At 41.6% G+C, this 20,071-nt stretch overlaps 1 protein-coding gene across 2 annotated transcripts in view; it reads right to left on the bottom strand.

Annotated features, from left to right (window-relative positions):
- atad2b (ATPase family AAA domain containing 2B) overlaps positions 1-20,071 on the bottom strand; it is a 135,894-nt gene that overhangs the window by 28,979 nt on the left and 86,844 nt on the right. For both annotated transcript variants that reach the window (XM_050058661.1, XM_050058662.1), the window contains exon 26: positions 17,741-17,871. In XM_050058661.1, coding sequence (XP_049914618.1) covers positions 17,741-17,871 — 131 coding nt within the window. The remainder of the gene's footprint in view (positions 1-17,740; positions 17,872-20,071) is intronic.

Below are 20,071 nucleotides of genomic sequence, written 5' to 3'. Positions count from 1 at the left end.
TTTTGGATTTGTAGACATGATTTATTTTTTCTCACTGTGTGACTGCGGTAATGATCTATAATTAAAATAAACAGATGAAATTACTGCCATTATCTTTTATTAATACAAAAGCATTAACAAATGGACGAGACGTGTCAGCTGGAAGGTTATATTTTACAACAAGACACAAATGATGCACGTTTTACATCCGTTACCCCTTCCTAAGTCCCGCCCCTTTTCACTCTGTGCGCCAGTAACAGTTGAGTAAGCCTGGTACTCGGCAGAACATCAGTCAACTTCCCCTTCCCTGTTATACTTAATTATGCTATGTGCTAATCATATCATCTATGTTCCATGAAAAGACCGTTCCACTGGAACTGCATTGCTAGGCAACAGCTTGGGTCCATGTTTACTTCCTGTCAGCTGATGTCATTCACATATGCTGCAAAAGCTTCAAAAAGGGAAAACAAAGGGACCCATTAAAAACGTTTACGTTTAAAATGGTCTATAAGTCGCCACATGCCAACTATCATTCGCAATCTGAACAGCCTGTTCCCACCTGAGGCCCACATGGCCCGGACGCAAATGTCTGACTCAGTTAGCTAGCAAGCTAGCTTAGCATCACTATGATACTTCACATACCAAATTCACAAACACAGCAAAACGCCATCTTACTTTGACTAACAGGATGCCAGGCTGCGCTGTCAAAGTAGTGTTTGTAATTAAAGCCAGCCAGAAACGAATATGGTGTCACCATGTTTCTCTCTTTTAAGCTCATTCAACATAGCAACAGTAACAAAGGGGGCGAAACTTTGGATTTCAAATTACAGGCGAATTACTGATTCTTCTGCATCGAAACCTAAGCTTTCAAATGAGAATCGTGACACATCAAAGACTATTTTCCCCCCCAGCCATGCCGGGAGTTAATAAACCACTATGACTGTACCCGACTCAGAATTTTGTGATTTGGTTGATTGATACAAATACTATAGCTCTACAGATAATAGAGAGACTATAGAGCAACACTTTTTTTTAAAGTGCCCGATTTTTGAACGGGATTTGGCAGGATGTTCAGGGTGACCACTACCCTGGAAATCCAGAGTTCTCGCAAGAGCACAATTTGAATTTGCTCAGCGAGTCACTCTGGCAATCAGTAATGATGCTCATTATCTAAGCCCATGAAACCGAGCTGCACCAATCACATCGGTGTATCTGATAAACAGATGACGACAGCGCTGCGACGACGAAGTCCGGAATCAGTCAGTAAACATTGCAAGATGGCTACGGATGAACACCAGTTGTTTGAAACGGCTTTGGCCGCTACAATGAACGAGTTAGACTTGGCTTTTTCTCTAGAAGAGGAACAGAAGACGGCGCTCGAGTCTTTCCTTTGCAAGAAGGACGTTTTGGCTGTTTTGCCGACCGGATACGGCAAGAGTCTAATCTACCAGTTAGCTCCGCTGGTAGCTAAGCTCTGGATACGTCACCTCGTGTATTGTTCTGATTGGTCGTAGTGTTATCCAACTGCGTGCAGTGATATTTTCAAATGCATGCTTGGTGCCGCCCCTCGAGTTGGGCCATTTGCATTACTCATGGCCAGACCCTAAAACTTTCTAGATTTGGGTCTGGATTTCCAGGCTAGGTGACAGCAACATACTCATGATATCATAAACAAGCCAACTTAGCCCTCCAAGCTAATGCATGCCAACTACACTAACGATGAATCGGAAATGTGCAATGACACTTTGTGCCAACAGTAGATATCAAAAAAACAAAAACAGAAACTGCATCGTAAGAAGTTGCTGTGAGCTGTAAATTCACCTCTTCTAAGCAAAAGACAAAAGATAATGTTATCTCGGAGCCTAACCGGGCAAAGCCTCTCTTCCTCCAGGCAGCTGCCTCAGTTTCACTCTGCCTGGGTCTGGGTCTGCAGCTGTCTGTACCTGTCGCAGATATCTTCACTGAGCAGAAAGGACGACTTGATGCAGTATAATCATTTTAACCGAGAGAGCAGGGTGAAAGCAAGGAGTGCTGACTCCGCAGCTACAGTACTTCTGGGGACCAACTCATGACTCTAGGGCTGCAACTAACGATTATTTTCATTGTCGACTAATCTGTCGATTATTTCTTCGATTAGTCGACTAATCATTTTATCGAAAAATGTGTTAAAATGTTGAAAAATGTCGGTCTGTCTCTCCCAAACACCAAAATTATGTCATCTAATGTCTTGTTTCGTACTCACGCCAAAGGGTTTTAGTTCACCGTCATGGGAGAGTGTGTAAAGCTGCCAATATTTGAATGTAAGAACCTGCAATAAGAGTATTTTGGGGCACTTTTATAGTACTTTTCTATGAAAAATTACTCAAACCGATTAGTCGACTACTAAAATAGTCACCGATTATTCTAATAGTCGATTAGTCATCGATTAGTCGACTAATCGTTGCAGCCCTACATGACTCCATTCTTCGACTTTCAGGGGACAGCCCTAAACTCCACCACTGGGTCCAGCCTATAATGTTTTCCCTACTACTGACACCAGATTCTAAAATTTGAGCCCTATGCCTTGAGTTGTTATGACGAGGTAGAGACTTCTATCAGTCTAGATGGAGTCTGTGTGTTACAGAGCACATGTTAGAAATGTATAAATGTGCGAATCTCTACCACCAGCAGAAAACAACACTTTTAATTGGTGTCAAGTTGCTCTTTAAACATAATCAGTAAATGTCATGGTGAACTCATCCCACGGTCTCCTATTCTTCCTAAAAAAAAGCCAATGCTGCTATTATGTAATCACAAAATGCTGATGGTGATATAACTCAGTGCTTTAAGTTTTCGAATTAACAACCTGCAAACAATCATACACACACAGACTGAAGGTATAAGTGATATAGTAGAGGGTCTTCCTCTTGTTTGTTTGTTTGTGTGTGTGTGTGTGAAGAGCCATCCTCAGTAGTAAGTGAGAGAAAAGGGTTAACAGGCAGTGATGGGAAAAGAACAATGATTTGAAACCCAACAGTCACCGTCACCAGGGACACCATTAAGCCTTCAATATCTGCCTCTGGGAGAACAACTCGTCCCCTTCTTCCTGTTACAACTGATGATTTTTTTCCCCTCCAACACTAGTAAAATGAATTTTGAATTACTCTGCTTTGCTAGCGACCATGAGCACCATGAATGCCTTTCATCAGGACAGGAGTGTGGTTGTGGCACTGGTGGACACTGATTTGCTGGTAGAAAAATAAGATTCCAGTTGCAGGAGCACATAATGTGGCTTACAGGGCACACGGTCACACAGGTAATGCAATATAGATAGTGTTATAAGGGTCAGGGACGATCATGACAAATCACATTACCATGGTCTCAGCACATTAAAATGAAATGGTCATCCCTTTTGGCTGGCTGTGTTAAAACCCTGCTGCGGTTGACAACTCTTCCTAAATGGTTGGCTTTACTTCTAACATCAAATCACTGGCAAAGTCCCAGCCAGCTGATAGCTGTGCAGCCTCTTTTTTTAATACAGATGAGGACAAGGTATATGATTATTAAGCAGTAGGTCCGTAGTGCATGAGCTATATTAAACTACATGATTTAACATATTCATAAACCTAATCCACTGATGTTGTTTAAGGGTGGTATTACTTGTTTACTTATGATTTTTATACAAGACTTAATTAAAATGTTATTTTTTATCAAGATGTATGTAAATTAGGACTTCTATGTAATTTTCTAACATGTCAAGCCACATCAATGATACCTCAAATACTAGAGAAGAATAATCCAAAACTGTGTGACAGACTTTAAACTGTAGACACCGAGGTGGACCAGATAACAATAGGCACAGCAGATGCCTTTGTTCATCAGTCAGTACATTTACATGCACAGCTTATTTGAGCTATGCTCAAAATTCGATTTTGGCGTCTAATTGGACTTCTGTCCTTGTCCCAGTTTACATGCAACTGAGAAAATCGAATTACTGATGGGAATGTGTCCTCCTCCTCAACACTAGGTGGCGATATGCGTCGTTTCAGCGAGTTAATACGGCCCCCTTTCCGGTTGACCTATTATATCACTTAATAATAAACAACTGGAGTCAGGCGGCAGACCGGCATTTTCGAACAACAGCAAGATGGATAATCGTACAGCTTTGTTCATCTCGTACGTAATGTACGCGTTACTGATTGTGCAGATAAGGTGCACGCTATCCCTCGTGGTCATGGTGATTTCGAGAGGCAGACAAGAACGCCGTATGCTGTTGGAGGGCTACAACAATAGCATGTCTTGTCTGTTCCGGGGTCATACGCCAGCGCGGGGGGTGTGGAGCATGCGCACATGCATTGTCTAGTTTAACTCCGATTACGGCGTATACATGCCGGAGAAAATCGAATTCCAATCGCATTATCTGGGTGTCTTAATCGGAGTTGGAGAACTCCGATATTAGTCGGAGTAACACGTTTACATGCACTTCAGTTGTCCACTTATAGTTGGATTAAGGCAATATTTCGGTTCTTTCAAGTGTCATGTAATTGACTGAGTGAAGTGGTGGATGAGATGTAATGTAGTCATTAGACCAAGCTGTCCTAAAAAAACGTGGTCCGACTTCACGCTAGACTTCCGTTTTTCCTAGAATTCTGGCCATAGTGAACACTAGCAGACACACTTAAAGTGGCCATGTAACAGCCTACATTTCAAGACTGATAATACACAAACACTAACATCCACTCCGCACTGCAAGCCTGTCAGAGGTATAATCTGAAAATGAGACAGCCTAAATGAAGAAGTGGTCTTTTGAAAAAATAAAGTGACTAATCAGAGAGTAAGCGTGGCAGAGGCAAAGGAGAAAAAAATCACTCAGTATAGGAGGCGCCATGCGTCACCGTAACAACCTCTGTAATAACTTCCAGGAAATCACCAAGCCTGCTATCAACTGTCTGGTTTCCCATGCCAGAATTATACACTTACACCAAGCACGCTAAGAGGAAGACCATGAAGAGGTCTACCTCATATGTCACAGAATCTGAGGCCGTTAAATATGCTATAAATTGCTTTATTTATATGGCCTTTTTCCACCGGACATTTTTGCCATTGATATTTTCATCTGCCGGATGCTGGCCGACGTTAACCTTGAAACTGGTAGTCAACACTGATGTTGTCGTTTCTAGAGCATGCTCATTACACAAAGCAACAATGGGCATGCTCCAAGCCAATGCCGAAATGCCAAAAACTGCAGTTCTTTAAATGGCTACTTGAGGCTGGCTGCAAAACAGAGTCAATCCTGACAGACCCCCATATTAAAATGTCCAACTTTACAGCTCTCTATTGCTAATTTCAACATTCATGACGACTGTACTGGGGGTTTTTTATTACTCATCCGTTTGCATATTTTAAGGCGGTGCTGCTTGAGTGACAGGCTGCCTGTAAGGCCTCACCATAGTCGATAAGTTAAATCCACCCCTAACTCTTTCACAGCGGCAGCATCTTGTCCAAATATGGTCACTTCTGGCCCCAGAAAACCAAAATGACAATGGAAAAATGCCAAACTCGAGGCTTCAAAACGACAGTTCACAAACCAATGGGTGATGTCACAGTAGCTACATCCATTGTGTATAGTGAGCCCAACATCATCTCAAGTGGGCCGGACCGATGAAACCATCACAAAATAACCTTTAAATAACAACAGCTCCAATTGTTTCCCTATCTTTTCATGTAAGTAAGTACACATACATTCTAAAAATGTTCATCCTTGTAAAACACATGAACAACCTGAGATGTCTTAAGAAAAATAACTGCAATTTTAATGATATGTCTCAGCTTTCCCACATTCAGTCACTCTGCCTCTCTGTGAGTACATGTGCATTTATCTATACATGTCCATTTTTTAGCAACAGGGTTCCACCTATATTTTCTTAAGACAGAATTTTGATGCATATTCTTTTCTTACTAAAGCTGCTGGTTGTATTCTGGTCAGGGGGAGAAGCCTCTGAAGCAGTATTTTACATGAAGCAGCTACAAGCTGTTAAACTTGCTCTGAAATGTTGCACATCTTAGCCTAGCCATCTAGTGGGCCAGATTAGACCCTTTGGCGGGCCGGTTCTGGTCCACTGGCCGTATGATTGACACCCCTGATGTATACAGTGTATGGCATGTGCAAATGAAGGAAATTACATCATCATTTCTCACAAACTCTGTTTCAAATGTCCACACAGATAAACAATATCCAGGGTTTTTGAAAAATGTGATCCTTTAAAAAAATCTACATTTCAGACACCGAAAACTCCATCTGTGAGGACAAGAGGCCAAAACGTGGAGGAAAATATTTGTTCTTCATAAATATCCCTATGTGTAAAGGCAGAGTCTTAATTAATGACTCGGATATTCACATTATAAAAATAGCAACATTTGCCAGTAACAGCACATCTTCAACAGAGACCCGCTCAGACCACATAAAACAAAAAGTACGACATAAATAAATAACTAAGAAATAAAACGGTTACCATGTTCACTTCAGGGCGAGGATCGATAAGAGTTGTATTAAATCAATGCAGAGCTCAGAGATTCAGGGCCTGTCTCCTGGACAAGGTTTAAACTAACCAGGATGAGCTCTGACTGGATCATCTCAAGGGTTGATCTGGGTGGTGACTGGTTGCTGCAGGCTCTTTGTGTTAGCGCATGCATAATGTTTGTATGTATTCTGAATATTTTCCCTTGTGTGCACTTTGCACTTGCTGCATGCATATTTATATATCTGCTTTAACACCTTGTTCTACCGCTCTGCTACTTGACTATTAAATTGTTTTTAGTATGCAAAGTGATGTTCTGTTTTAATTGTTATCTCATTGTTTTTAGTTTGCTTCATTTATCTGCTTTTAACGTCTCGTGACAATATTGTCGCGTTGATAAGAGTGCTATAAAAATCATGCTTACTGTTGCTATTAATAACTCAAAATGCAAGAGAATAAAATGCATCACTGTCAGATTGCGCCACACTATCCAAACAGAGCGTAATTATAGTTATGAATCTCCAACTATTTCCTACTATTTGCCACTCAAGGTCAAGGTAAGAATAATGAGAAATGTAAAAAAATCATGAAACAACCTTCACTCCTCCATTTTCAGTGACAAGGTTTTGGGCAAAAAAAATTTAAAGTATAAAAGACTCAATTCAATAACAGATAAATGTGAGAAACATAAGATGCAAGCTACAGAAAATTTTAATATTTTAGAGATGCAAGACAGCTGAGGTCCAATATCACCAGGTAATAAAAGGAGAAGAAACTTTCAGCACTGACTTTACACAAATAACCCCAAACACACCTCCACATACTCAAAATTACCTGATGTTTTTAAAATAAATGCACCGAACCCAAAACCAGAAGCAAAAAAGTTCCTATAAGGTCATGGTGATGGGAAGGACTAGCTATCGATCAGCTATGGGTAAAGTTAGGATAAACCTCAAGGGAAATAAAGGTTAATCGATGCAATGTCCTTTACATGTGAAGTGCAAACAGTGTGTGTGTTTGTGTGTGTACTGGGAAGAGTGTAGAACAGAGAAATGTGCTGACCGAGCGCTGAGCATTTCAGACTGTCAGTTATGCATTATGAGAATATGTTTTCAGAATATACAAACATGTACAGCCTGGAAAAACCGGATACCTTTAAATAAGCACCGCTGGTTGAATCTCTGCAGTACATTTCTGTCATCAAGGCATTTTAAAGGGACAGTTCAACCCGAAATCAAGTGGGGTTTTTTTTTCCTCCTACATGTAGTGCTATTCATCAGTCTAGATAGTTTTGGTGTGAGTTGTCGAGTGTTTAAGGTATCAGCTGTGGGGATGTCTAGACTAGATGACACTCAGCTTGTGGTGTTCAAGGCAGCAAATATAATATATTTGAAAAACTCAACAGGAATGTCGCTTCTCAGAAATCCTGACCCGGTTACTCAAGAAAATCCACAGACCTTTTTGAAAACAGTCTCATAAAGGAACTATTTTCTTTCTACTGAACTACACTTGGGCTGTTGGAATGATCTCTGGGGGTTGAATGTGAATTAAAGAGTAAAGAAATCATTACTAATCAACATTACTATTTGAATGTATGTTTTTTTATGTGTCCTGATGTCTAACGTGTCACATCTGATGCAGTCTGTCCACACCGAATCCCTTATATATGCACCTCTGTTACATCATGTAAATAAAGATGAGCAGGCTACTTTCTATCTTCCTACATTTGTACTTTTAAATCAGAAAACACTGGTTATATATTGTGATATTTACTGGGAATTAGTTGACTTTATTTTAAGAAGGGACAGTGCAAATTAGGGCTGCAACGATTAGTCGACTAATCGATGACTAAATGACTATCAAAATAATCGGTGACTATTTTAGTAGTCAACTAATCGTCATTTTTCATAGAAAAGTACTATAAAAGTACCCCAAAATACTCTTATTGCAGGTTCTTACGTTCAAATATTGGCAGCTTTACACACTCTTCCATGATGGTGAACTAAAACCCTTTGGGTTGCCAGAATTAGAATTATTTGTCATCTGACATACAATATAACCAAGAGCAAGCAGGTTCTTACTAACAATGGTCATTTACCACGAACTTTCAGCTCCCTGGTAATCTCCCTCTAGTTGACACCTTACTATACAAGCTGCAAGGCCCCCCAAAAATTCCTTTATTTACAGCTAAAAACAATTTCAAATATCCATTTATTCAGAAATCAATGATGTGCATTTGTGAGGGTGTCTTCACCCTGTTTTGCTGTCATTAACTGTAGCTCTAGATTCTCAGAGAGCAGGGCTTCACCCGTCCACACACATCGAGCGACGACATTTAAGGGGCTGTTGATGACTTGTGGGAGGAGCTGTTGATGACGCCGCACATGCGAGCCACTGGCGGTTGATAAACAGGACACAGCTGATAGCAGGTATTAGTGAGCAGCTAGTAGCAAGAAGGAAACGCAAACCTGACAGACACTGTAAAGATGAGCAACTGGGGAGACAAAGAATTGCACGCCCTCCTTGCCCTCGCAAACGAAGAGGCCATTAACCGTCAAATGACGAGAGCGGTGAAGAACGCAGCTTCCCTCCCACGTCACTGTTTACATCACACACTGAGCTATATGTTCTGTTACTTGCTCACGCCCCCCACTGCCCCGAAAAAGGCACATTCTGTATAAACAAAAGTAGGTAGGCGGCATTTTACCACACTCCCTGATTTTGTTTTTGTACTGCCAATGCTGAAAAAGACTGATTGGGCTTTCCTGCAAATCTGCACAATTCCTATCTAAAGAGGGCTATTAGCTCACCCAGCTGCTTCCTTCTGCATGGTGATATGATTAGCAGTAGTTTGGTAGAAAGAAAATAGTTCCTACATGAAACTGCTCACAACAAGGCCAACATTATCTTGAGTAACTGGGTCACGATTTCTGGAGAGAGACATCGCTGTACAGTTTTTTAAATGTTTTGGAGAGTGCGATTTCTTTATACTGGAGAGAAGACAGACATCTCTCTATCTCCAACACTGGGCAACTCACACCAAAACAAGTTAGACTGATAAATAGCACTACAGTGAGGAGGGAAAAGCATGTGTTTTTGATTTTGGGGTTAATTGTCCCTTTAGGCAGCCAGGTGAGTTTATATTCATGATCAGCTTGTGGTTATTAAAAGCAAATGTAAGAGACTAACTGGCCAGGGAGAAATGTTTGTTGGATAATATTTCCAGTATTGCATCCACAGTTTTTTTACACAGTGTTTTTGCTCCCAGTGGAAGACCAATACTGATGGCTATTATTGTACTTACCAAGGCAAGTATAAAAAAATCCTCTTCATGTATTGTATAACTAATGATGAGTGCAAAATCCCACACAATATGAACCTCTAGTTTATATAAACCAGGGGTTGAGTGTGATGCATGAGGGCATAGGGCCATAATAAATCACCCGACAGACTTGGCAAGGGAGCAAACTGCAGCGGAATATGTAGAGAATACAAGAGACTGGTATGTTTATGTTGTGTGAGCTATTGACACTGCTGGCCCGTACACGCATGGCCAAGAGGCACAGCTTTGGAGGCACAATTACATGCAAATAGCCACATTGTCAAGGCCATCAGTGGGAATGAATGAAAATAAAAGAACCACTTCAGACGCTATCTATTTTTATTGACAATCAAACGCTGGTCCAGCACTACTATTAAACTGTTCTCTTTTGAACAGACATGTGGCATGGCTACTTCGCCAGAGCCCCCCCACCCCCCGCTGTTATTAGTGCTAAAAATGAAGGAAGATGACAAACTGAAATGGGGCCCATTTCTGTTGACAGGCTTCTCTAAAACAGGAAATCCTGACATGCTGTAATAGCTACACATCAAGCCAAAAGACTCCATACTGTGCCAGCAACTAGAAACACTAGCTCTTTCTAGGCAGCTGCTAAAGAAAACAGCAGAGCAGACGATAATCTGTGTGTTCTTGGTGAGATGGAGGAAAAATTGCCGGGCCAGATTGGATTCCTTGTTACTGAATTCTCATCTGCAATCATCAGCACCACTTCTTCCAGTCCATCTGTGGACAAGTGTCTGATTATTGATGAAAGAAAACAGCTGACAATAAGAGACATTTTGGAGTAGTTAGAGAAGCGAGCCTCAGGACCTATTTATTCATGCTGAGGAATTCATTTTGATCCAGACAGCATCAAGCATCATTTCAGCGAAACTGGCAATAACAGAACTTGATTTTACTAAGTGAATCAGAGCAAATAACTGCACCACGGCTCTGAAAGGCGGGATACTGAAATAATACTAATAATAATAATAATCTGTGTCCTACAGGCTTTGAGTGTAGGGCGTGTGAACAAACTCATAACACTCTGATGGTATTTAATTCCAGGGAGATTTCAGAGCCTCTTCCATCAAGTTAAAAGTCAGAAATAATCAGCCCTCTGCAATCAATGAATGCGACTGAAGGAAGAGAGAAGGAACAGTGCAACAGTCACTGCGGGCCCTAATACACATCAGGCACCATGCCAGTCTCCAACCCTGCCAGCAAATATCTGCTTAAATGGTGACTCTCATCCTGCGCACCGGATATTCAATTTGTTCCGTAAGCCGGGGATGAAAAAGCAATTATTCACAGTCCCCTCTTTTCACGATCTGTTTCTTTAAGATAGCTCCCTTCTTCCCCCCCACCAACAAATAAACCTCCAGATTAGTGCTGTGTGTGGCTGTTCATAGGGGCAGCCAGTTGAGGCACCGAGATCAGGCCAACTAAAAAGCCTGTCAATCAGTTTGAAAGATGGAGTCAGGTTCGGCAAGACAAAACGCGCACACCCCGCCATCCCCATCATCCCCATGGGACACGGGTAAAAGCTACTAGATAATGGCTTGATAGCTGGATGTCACTTTGGAGCATGGAGGAAAGAAGTAAGCACATGTCAGAAGAACACTTCTTTTTACATCAATTACACTACACAGAGCGCCCTAAAACCAAGCACCCCCACGCCCGATCAGTGAGAAGTGCTGTCAGGGGAGCCCACTGAGCCGAGGCTCCAATTTACACTTGGGGTATTAGGTGGGACCCTAGCGTGACTGTGCACAAAAAAAAAAAGAACAGAGCTGCTTCATATGCTCGGTGTTACTCAAACACATCCTGGGACAAGTTGGCGGATCTAGTGAGGCAGAGAGAGGCTCATGTTTGAGTCATAACCTTATTTCCTTCAGATGTCACTGGGACAGCACCTGTTGATTGAGAGATGTGAAAATGGTCTGCCACTGTAATTGGCTCCCTCCCTGTTCAGATAGCAGGGATACAAAATTGATGGTTTAGAGATGAAAAGGGGGGAGAGAGACAGTGGCATGACCATAGGGTGAATGGAGAGGAGGGATAAGCCTCTGAAGTTATCCATCTGAGAAGGGCAGCGTGACAGCATCAGCTCCAGAACAGACCTATGGATCTGGAGGAAGCTTAAGGCTGGTCACCCATGATTGAGTTTCCACATCCTTCACACCTCAAGTGCCATTCCACACAAAAAAAAAAAAAAAAAGTCCAATGTATGTGCAGCCATCTAGGCGCTGTTCAAATAATGGTGGATTTCTAATTATCCAGACACTAGTTCTATTTAACCTTTTCTATACTTAGAAGCTATAGAAAGAACGGAGGACAAAGGGATAAATTAATGCCGATGCAGAAGGTTCAGAGATGAGTATGTGACAGGATTTGCCAGCATGAAATAGGAAAACGGGTCTAGCTACCTCTGCTGGCTCACTATGGATAACATAGGGAGCAGGCCTGAGCTGAGCATGATCATCAGTGGCATTTCTAACACCACACTGATGACACGTCAGTCAAAATAAAGGACAAAACAAGCTAAATGTAAACACTGCAGCCTCTTCAGATGTGTTCAGTGCGGTGTGTGTGTGTGTGGCTAGCGAGGTGATAGATGGTGTGTTTGCACTCGGGACAGGCAGGTGGGCTGGACAGCAGGTTAGCAGTGAACCATAAATGTGAGAGTGGACGTTCACTGTGAGCTACAAGCCCTTTTTAGATAGGAATTGTGCAAATGTGACTCTTTCAGGGCAATGGGGGGCGTGACCAAGTAACAAAACGTGTAGCTCAGCGTGTGACGTAAACAGTGACGTAGGAGGGAAGCCGCGGCTGGTCAGTCCTTCGGCGATTCCCTCGCAAGTCGGCCCATCCTTCACCGTCCCCGTCATCTGACGGTTAATGGCAAGGAGGGTGCGCAATTCCTTGTCTCCCCAGTTGCTCATCTTTACAGAGTCTGTCAGGTTTGCGTTTCCCTCTTGCTACTAGATGCTTGCTAATTCCTGCTATCAAGTGTTTCCTGTTTATCCACCGCCGGTGGGTCGCACGTGCGACGTCATCAACAGCTCCTCCCACAAGTCATCAACAGCCCCTCCCGTTGTGGAAGGCCGCCTTGGTCTTTGTAAACTGAAAGGGTTCCGCCAATATGACTACCCTACGAGGCGGAAAATTGGGCACCACGGATCAACTCGCCAATCCGGCTCTGTGTGTCCAAACGCTCGCAGCGTGCCTGCAAAACGGCCCAACATTCGCGGAAAATCTGGCAGTGTAAAAGGGGCTACAGTTTGTCAGAACTGCCAGACAAGTAAGGCTATTTCAGTGGCGTGTAGATAAATTGTCTTGTGTGTTTTAAGTCATCTGATCGGCTTCTCTGATTGGCCTTCGAACTATTTAGCACAAATGTTGGCCAATAGCGATCGCTGGCCGATCGATGGGAGAACATCTTGTTTCATTTTATCTTAGGAAAGAACTGTGTAGTCACCAATGCCCGATGCCTCTAGTCTTTTCTGTTCTACATGTAATGGTATATAGCTTTTTAGGTCAACCATGGTATCGGATCGGTATCGGTTATCGGCTGATATTCAAAGCCACAGCATCAGAATCAGTATCGAAACTGAAAAAGCTGGATCGGTGCATCTCTAGAGTGCAGGAGGGTGGATGTGGCGATAGTGTAGCCAGATCAATATCAGTGTAAGTGTTCGCTGTATTGAGAATATTTTCACCTCGTTATCTTCCAGTCAGACAGGCTCTCAAGCAGAAAGTCGTTAATAGCTTCAGTTGCCCATCTACGCTCTTGTCAAAGCCGCAAGACTTCATTGACAAAAGCAGTAATTTTAGCTTACTGAACACATGAGTTGCTGGTCTACTGCCACCTCAATCAGTTAGATTTCTTGTGCTATCGTGCAACTTTGGGGAATCACAACTAACGCTTCAAAGTGCCAAAGTCAAACAACAACAGAAACAACACTGACTAAATGAGGCAGCATTTCACCAGCTGCTACTGTGTAAAGCGATGGTAAATTACTGATTTTCTCAATGGAGTCTGGCTTTTAGGAAGCAATATAATGACTTCACTTTCCTGTTGGAAATCTGTGTCTGATTGCAAGGTAAAGTAGTGAAGATATTCTGAATAAAGTGTACACTTTAGCTGATTTTTGGTACTCCTGCCTGCTTCTCAAAAATGGGTCACAGCGATCGACATCTGCTGTATGCAATACACTGACTATGTAAGTATATATAAGTACCTTTCTCGTCTATACACAAAACAAGATTCAACAATCCACAGGAAGCAGTAAGTGACCAATCTAGAGTATAGAAATAAACAACAGCTGTCTCTTTTACAGATGGGAGGAGAAAACACTTAAAAAACTCTTCACCCACACCGCCAACATTTAAACACGAACCCACATGAACTTAAATAAGACAAAAACAAAAGCATATTGGTAACATTTTCAGATTATAGCTCCTCTTTTCCATAATCACAGTCTAATTAGTTAGTTGCAAAATGTGACAGTTTGCCACAGCTGGCTCTGCTGAAACCAATAAGTCTATATTTCAACATTTTTCTGATTTACTGGTGGGATGTGGAGATGTTTATTTTTGCTGTAGAATATTTACCCCCTTTTTATAGCCTTAGTAATTTACATCTAAAAAAAGAAATTGAATATGTATTAATATTTGGCTACACTGTAACTTCTGGGTTTTCTAGATTGTCTGTTGCTACATAATTCATTTCACTTAATTATTTAATGTGTTTAATTATTTTTGGTACGTGCCACAATGTTCTAACACATCAACGCTGATTCCTAACTGCTGAAATAACTGAATACATGAAGTGATCACGATCATAACAAATGACCGTGGACATTTTGTGTGACCACGTTTCCCCCTTAAGAATGATCTTCTTCCTGTTAGCAGATCATTGCTTTGATACAGATCACAGTACCTGTTAAATCTCCAATCCACAGTCAGTGCACAACGCCAAATCACCCCAGCTGTTACATCCTTCATGGTCTGAATTAGAATGATGAGCGTGGAGAATCAAGCAAGATGGTGACGGGGCACGCACTGGGGTTTTAAAAGGCTCAAGTCTTGGTGTGTTGTGAGGGGGTTAGATAATGTTTTAGCACTAGAGTGGCTGTGAGAGTTTCTCTGACAAATGCTGCTGTAACACAACAAAGAAACAACAGACGCGACAGTGGACAGATGAACAACAATCGGGCTGAAAATCTTTACGTCTAAAACAAACACCATCTGAGAGGGAATGTGTCTGTAAATTGCCATCATCAATCTGTGCACTCAAAAAATAAGACTCTTTTAAGAGAATTTTCAGATGTAAGGAATGCATTGTGAGCAACAAACTTCTATTCACAGTGCTACAGTCTTGCAAAGGGTTTACACTGAATAAAACCGGTAAGAATTTCATGTTCAAATATACAATAACATTCCACTAAATTGATGCTCTCTTGTAAAAGTCTCCAGTCTGTGGGCACTTACTGCTTTTCTTACAATGCAATGAGTAATATTTTCACAGTAAATCTTTTTATAACTTTTAGGGCACACTGAGCAATTGGTGAATTCTGACACTGGGGTGAGAAATATATCACATCACAATTTATGCAACAGTTAGTTCCAACCAAGCGGACAACAGATGTACCATGAGTGCTGGCACTTTAACTATGCATGTATGACTTTGCTTTACCATTCTAAACCATTAATTACTTTGATATTAATTAGCCTACATTAAGGGTCTTTGTAACGACCTTTGCAACGCAAATATAAACATATTTCCACAAATAACATTTTAGTTGAACTATGAATGGCCGTCAGAAGAGGACAAAGGGAAGGAAATCAACTCTGTCACTTCACTGCAAACCTCCAGATATGTTCTGATTAGGGCTGCTCCCAACTAAGAATTTTCCTAGTCAACCAATAGTCGTCCATCAGTGGACTAGTCGCCCACATGTTTCTGATTTTAATGTAATGATTAAATGATATATTTTGGTGGTTTGAGTTGAAGGTGTGAGAAAGAATAGTATCAGTAACATTGTTAACACTGTGCTACATTACAGAGAAATACAAAACCGTACTAATGAACCTTCATTAATATAGGCCTATATTTTATCTACAAGTGCACGTCACACACTGAGCAAGCCGCCTGTTAATGACGCTGTGGGCTAATGGGCATGTAGCTACTTCCATGTTTCAGATGATACGTCATGTTTGTAGTCGACCAATGAAGATGAGTTTACATATCACCTTGGGTTCGTCCTTCACCTTCTCAAAATGATCCCACACTTTGGATTTCCTGCCCGACATGTTATTAACTAGCCTGTGGAATAACCGCAGGTACCAGCCCTGGAAATTAACCTGACGAGGACACTTCCTGTGTCTGTCCTTTCAAATTAAAGTCCCACATGGTCCAGTCATATAGGTTTGGATTTATTTTGACAAGGCGCAGCTCCACAGTTTCATGATTTATGGTTTCTTTTCTGCATCAAAGTGAGAAATGAAATCTTGCCGACCAATGATCTTTTTGGTCGACTAACGTTTGGTCGAGCCCTAGTTCATGACATTACCCGATGATGCAGCGTATTGTCTGCTCAAGATGTTAACTCATCGACAACCCCCATCACCAAAGTACCTGTCAACAGACTCTTATATACACAAAGTAACTGGCCTGCGGTAACGTGTAAACCTCCAGTTGTGGAACTGTTTGTATCTGCAGAGCCAAATAAATGATTCAATTAAAGAACATAATCTGTTGTTGCTTATTACTGTTACCTGATAAATGGCACTTCTAGAGCTGCTGTATAAGGGCCTGTGTCCAATTTTTTTTTTCTGAGTGCTGGCATCTTTTTCAATCGTTCCGGATGAGGAGAGAGCATACGCAGCGCTATATACCCGACCGGATACCAAGCGCTGCACCCAGCGTCTTTTTCAAGGCGCTCAGGCTTTTCTTGTGCCGCCACTCTGAGTACTTGATGTTAAAAAATTTGTGAACTTCTCAGAAAGGTGCTGATGTCGTCATTGTCGCTCCTCTAGCTACTGTCTATTTCAAGCTATATGATTCGTCAGTCTGAAACTACCACAACAGCGACAGAAAAGCCCATTAGTGGGAGCAGATCGGCCGGACACTGACTGTTGCTGGTAAGTGTTGTGCTTTTAGCACTGGGAGCACTTTTTTTTACGAAGCGCTGGGATGAAGCGCTCCCCAGCTCCGTGCCACATCTTTTCACCCTGAGAAAAATGCTGTGTGTTCACATGCTCCAAAAGCAATTATCTTTAGCGCTCAACCTGCGGCCTTGTGCCTGTGACCGAATCACAGCCGTGCTGATATTCAGTAGAACAGCACAACCTTGAGTGTGATACTGTTTAATTGAGACTAGATAGCGTCTTAGATGTTGGATAACCTAATTTCGTAAGTGTTGTCTTTTCCTGGTTTTAAAGGCTGCATTAAAATTAAGTGATGAATTATTTTGAACTTACCTGACTGTTGTAGCTGCTCTATTATGTGCCATTACACACTTAGTCATTATATTCACATTACTGATGGATATTAGGTGAAGGCACCAATGTTCAACCCGACAATATCATCACAATATGAATACTGAGGTATTTGGCAAAAAATATTCTATTACTATTCTAAACTGCTCTATTGTGCATTCACTTGTCCTAGTGGGAAAAGCACAGACGTCAAAATAATGATGGCTCCAATTGTCCCAGTAAGCCATGACACTGTGACCAGGACCCTGAATCTGAAGCAGCTAAATGAAATTCAGCTTTTATTCCTTTTAATATTCACACCTACACTTCCTTCAGTTTCACTATTGTGCTGAAAACATGCCGACCCGTGACCCCCAAACCACAGCAGCCTTCAGACAAGGAATGTTATGTACCACTACATAACTAATAGGTGAAGTAAGTGGTTTATAGAAATACTTACCGAAAGTCGCTGGTGGTCAACCACTAAGGGAGGATGGGGAGGGACTGGTTGTGGCTCTTCCTCCACGCTTTCAGCAGATCCCTTCAGCTGCTCCGACAGGCTCGTCTTGCATGTCTTGTCTGTGGAACCCCCTGTCAAGAGACCAATGGATTATTGATGGAGAAAGGGTTAACGGTGAGAGTTATAAAGAATTAACACAGTGTGATTGAGATCAAATAAACAACCTACAATGAAGGGGGTGAGCTAAATTTTAGACGTCTTGGTGTTTGTCATGAACTACTGAAAAGCACAAACTGGATTTCAAAGAAAATAAATTCAAACTGCCATGGCTACAAGATTAAAGCAATACTATAGTATGTGAGGAAAATCTATTTTAAGCTACTTGCAGCTACTGAGGGCACAATATTTCACATCTGGCCTCTTTCCTGTCCATTTATAACAGCGCTCAAGAAACGCTTTGATGGAAACAAAAGGCCTGGCTCGGCTCATAATGAGAGTGGGGGCGGAGTAGCTGAGTTGTCTGTTGTTTGAGGAGCCGCAGTTTGTTTGTGTTCTGTTGGCTGATCGTGCCATCCTCTGATGGCTTCTCCATATTCTAGGAGCACCATTACCTCGGCTTTCCAGCTGGCCTCTACTCGTCGCAAGCCAAACCACAAGCCCCTAATCAAACGTATAAACATACTGAGATATCTGTGCCTCAAACACCACACAACAATAGAAAGCCTGGCGAAAGCAAACGTTATTTCAGGAGTTTATCTATTGAAATACACTTTTTCATATCCTGTATAACTTATGTTGCATTATTCATGTCCTCTCTCTGTTTTAAAAGCTAACCCGAGTGTAAATCAGAGGAGCTGGATGATAATCAAGAAAGTAATTTATCGTCATAATTAAGTGGTGGGCAAAGCACTGACTGGATGTGTAAAACTTAACAGATTTTGTTAACTTGCTTAATTGCATCTTCTGTGAAGATCAACTGATTAGCAAGTAAAATGAGGAGACCAAAACAAGTAGCTGAGAACTTGCACTATTATCTTCTCACTTAAAAAACTCCCTTCAGATGCTGTTCAAACTTTGAGCATCAACTATTGAGAAAATAAATCTAGCTGATTATTGGCTTGTCCAAATATTTGCAAAAGTGACAGATGGGCTCTGCAGGTTCAAGTGTGACCCGAAACTCACAAACAGAAAATCATTACTTGAAATGCAGTCTGTGTCCAGCTCTGAGCAGATTAGGTTAAAATGTTACGTACTGCATTTGCATTTTCAAGGAAGAAATTAAAACACACAAATAAACAGGGTTCCCACACACTTTTACCAATGAATATTTCAAAACTTTCTCATAACTTTTCCTCAGGCTGTAACAATACACGTTTTTGTATTGAACCGTTCAACACAAAGCCTTTGGTTCGGTACGAATTACACACCAAAAGGTTCACTGAACAAATCCTATGACATTAAGAAAATAAAAAACACAGCTTAAATTGTGTTGCATTGAATGGTCTTAGTTCCACTGCGCCCAACAAGGCAGCACACATGAAGTAACCGCCAACTGTCTGTCCTTCCCACCCACAAACAAAACAGTCTACTCCAGTAAGACACACTGGGAGGCACGCTACGCAAAGCTAGCTCATTGCAAGATGGCTAGTAACACCATTACCAGACCAGAAATAGAAGATCCTCCAAAAACCTACAGGTCTGGTGTTTAGAGCCACTTTGGTTTCACTTTGAATTATGACAGCAACGACAAGAGAGAGTGGTGGACGAAAGAAACAACGGTACATTGAATCTGCTACACGACAGTAGGTTACATCAGTGGGAATACTTCAAACATGTCACCTCAGTTACGACTTCTTCCCAGTTGGCCAATAGGCGGAACTAGACAAAAACAAGGAGCAACATGCGCTACAAGCTAACGTTATTCCGGCAGCATTTAGGCAGCCATTCACAACTGATTCAGGCTGGGGAACAAAAAACACGACAGCGATTAAAGGGAAATTTCGGTTTATTTCAACCCGTCTCCTATCGTCCTAAATTTGTTTCAAGTCACTAGTGACATAGAAATAATAGTTAGCATGTTAGCCATTAGCCTCGATACAGCCGTTAGCCTAAATATAGCTGTAGCGTCAGACCTGTTAAAAAAAAAAAAAAGTGAACGGGCATCCTTTCAAGTGCAAAGTTAGTCCACTAAACAAGCTTTTTCTCCACAAAGACCGCCTCATATCGTTAGGATAAATGTCAGAGAACATATAGAAAACGACATGTAAACGTGTTGTCTTACCTTACCGGTGTGCTGCCATGTTTGTTGTTTACCATTTAGCTAAGGCTGCA

The sequence above is a fragment of the Epinephelus moara genome, chromosome 12, assembly GCF_006386435.1.
Source record: "Epinephelus moara isolate mb chromosome 12, YSFRI_EMoa_1.0, whole genome shotgun sequence".
NCBI lineage: Eukaryota > Metazoa > Chordata > Actinopteri > Perciformes > Serranidae > Epinephelus > Epinephelus moara.
This window is presented reverse-complemented; position numbering and strand designations above follow the sequence as displayed.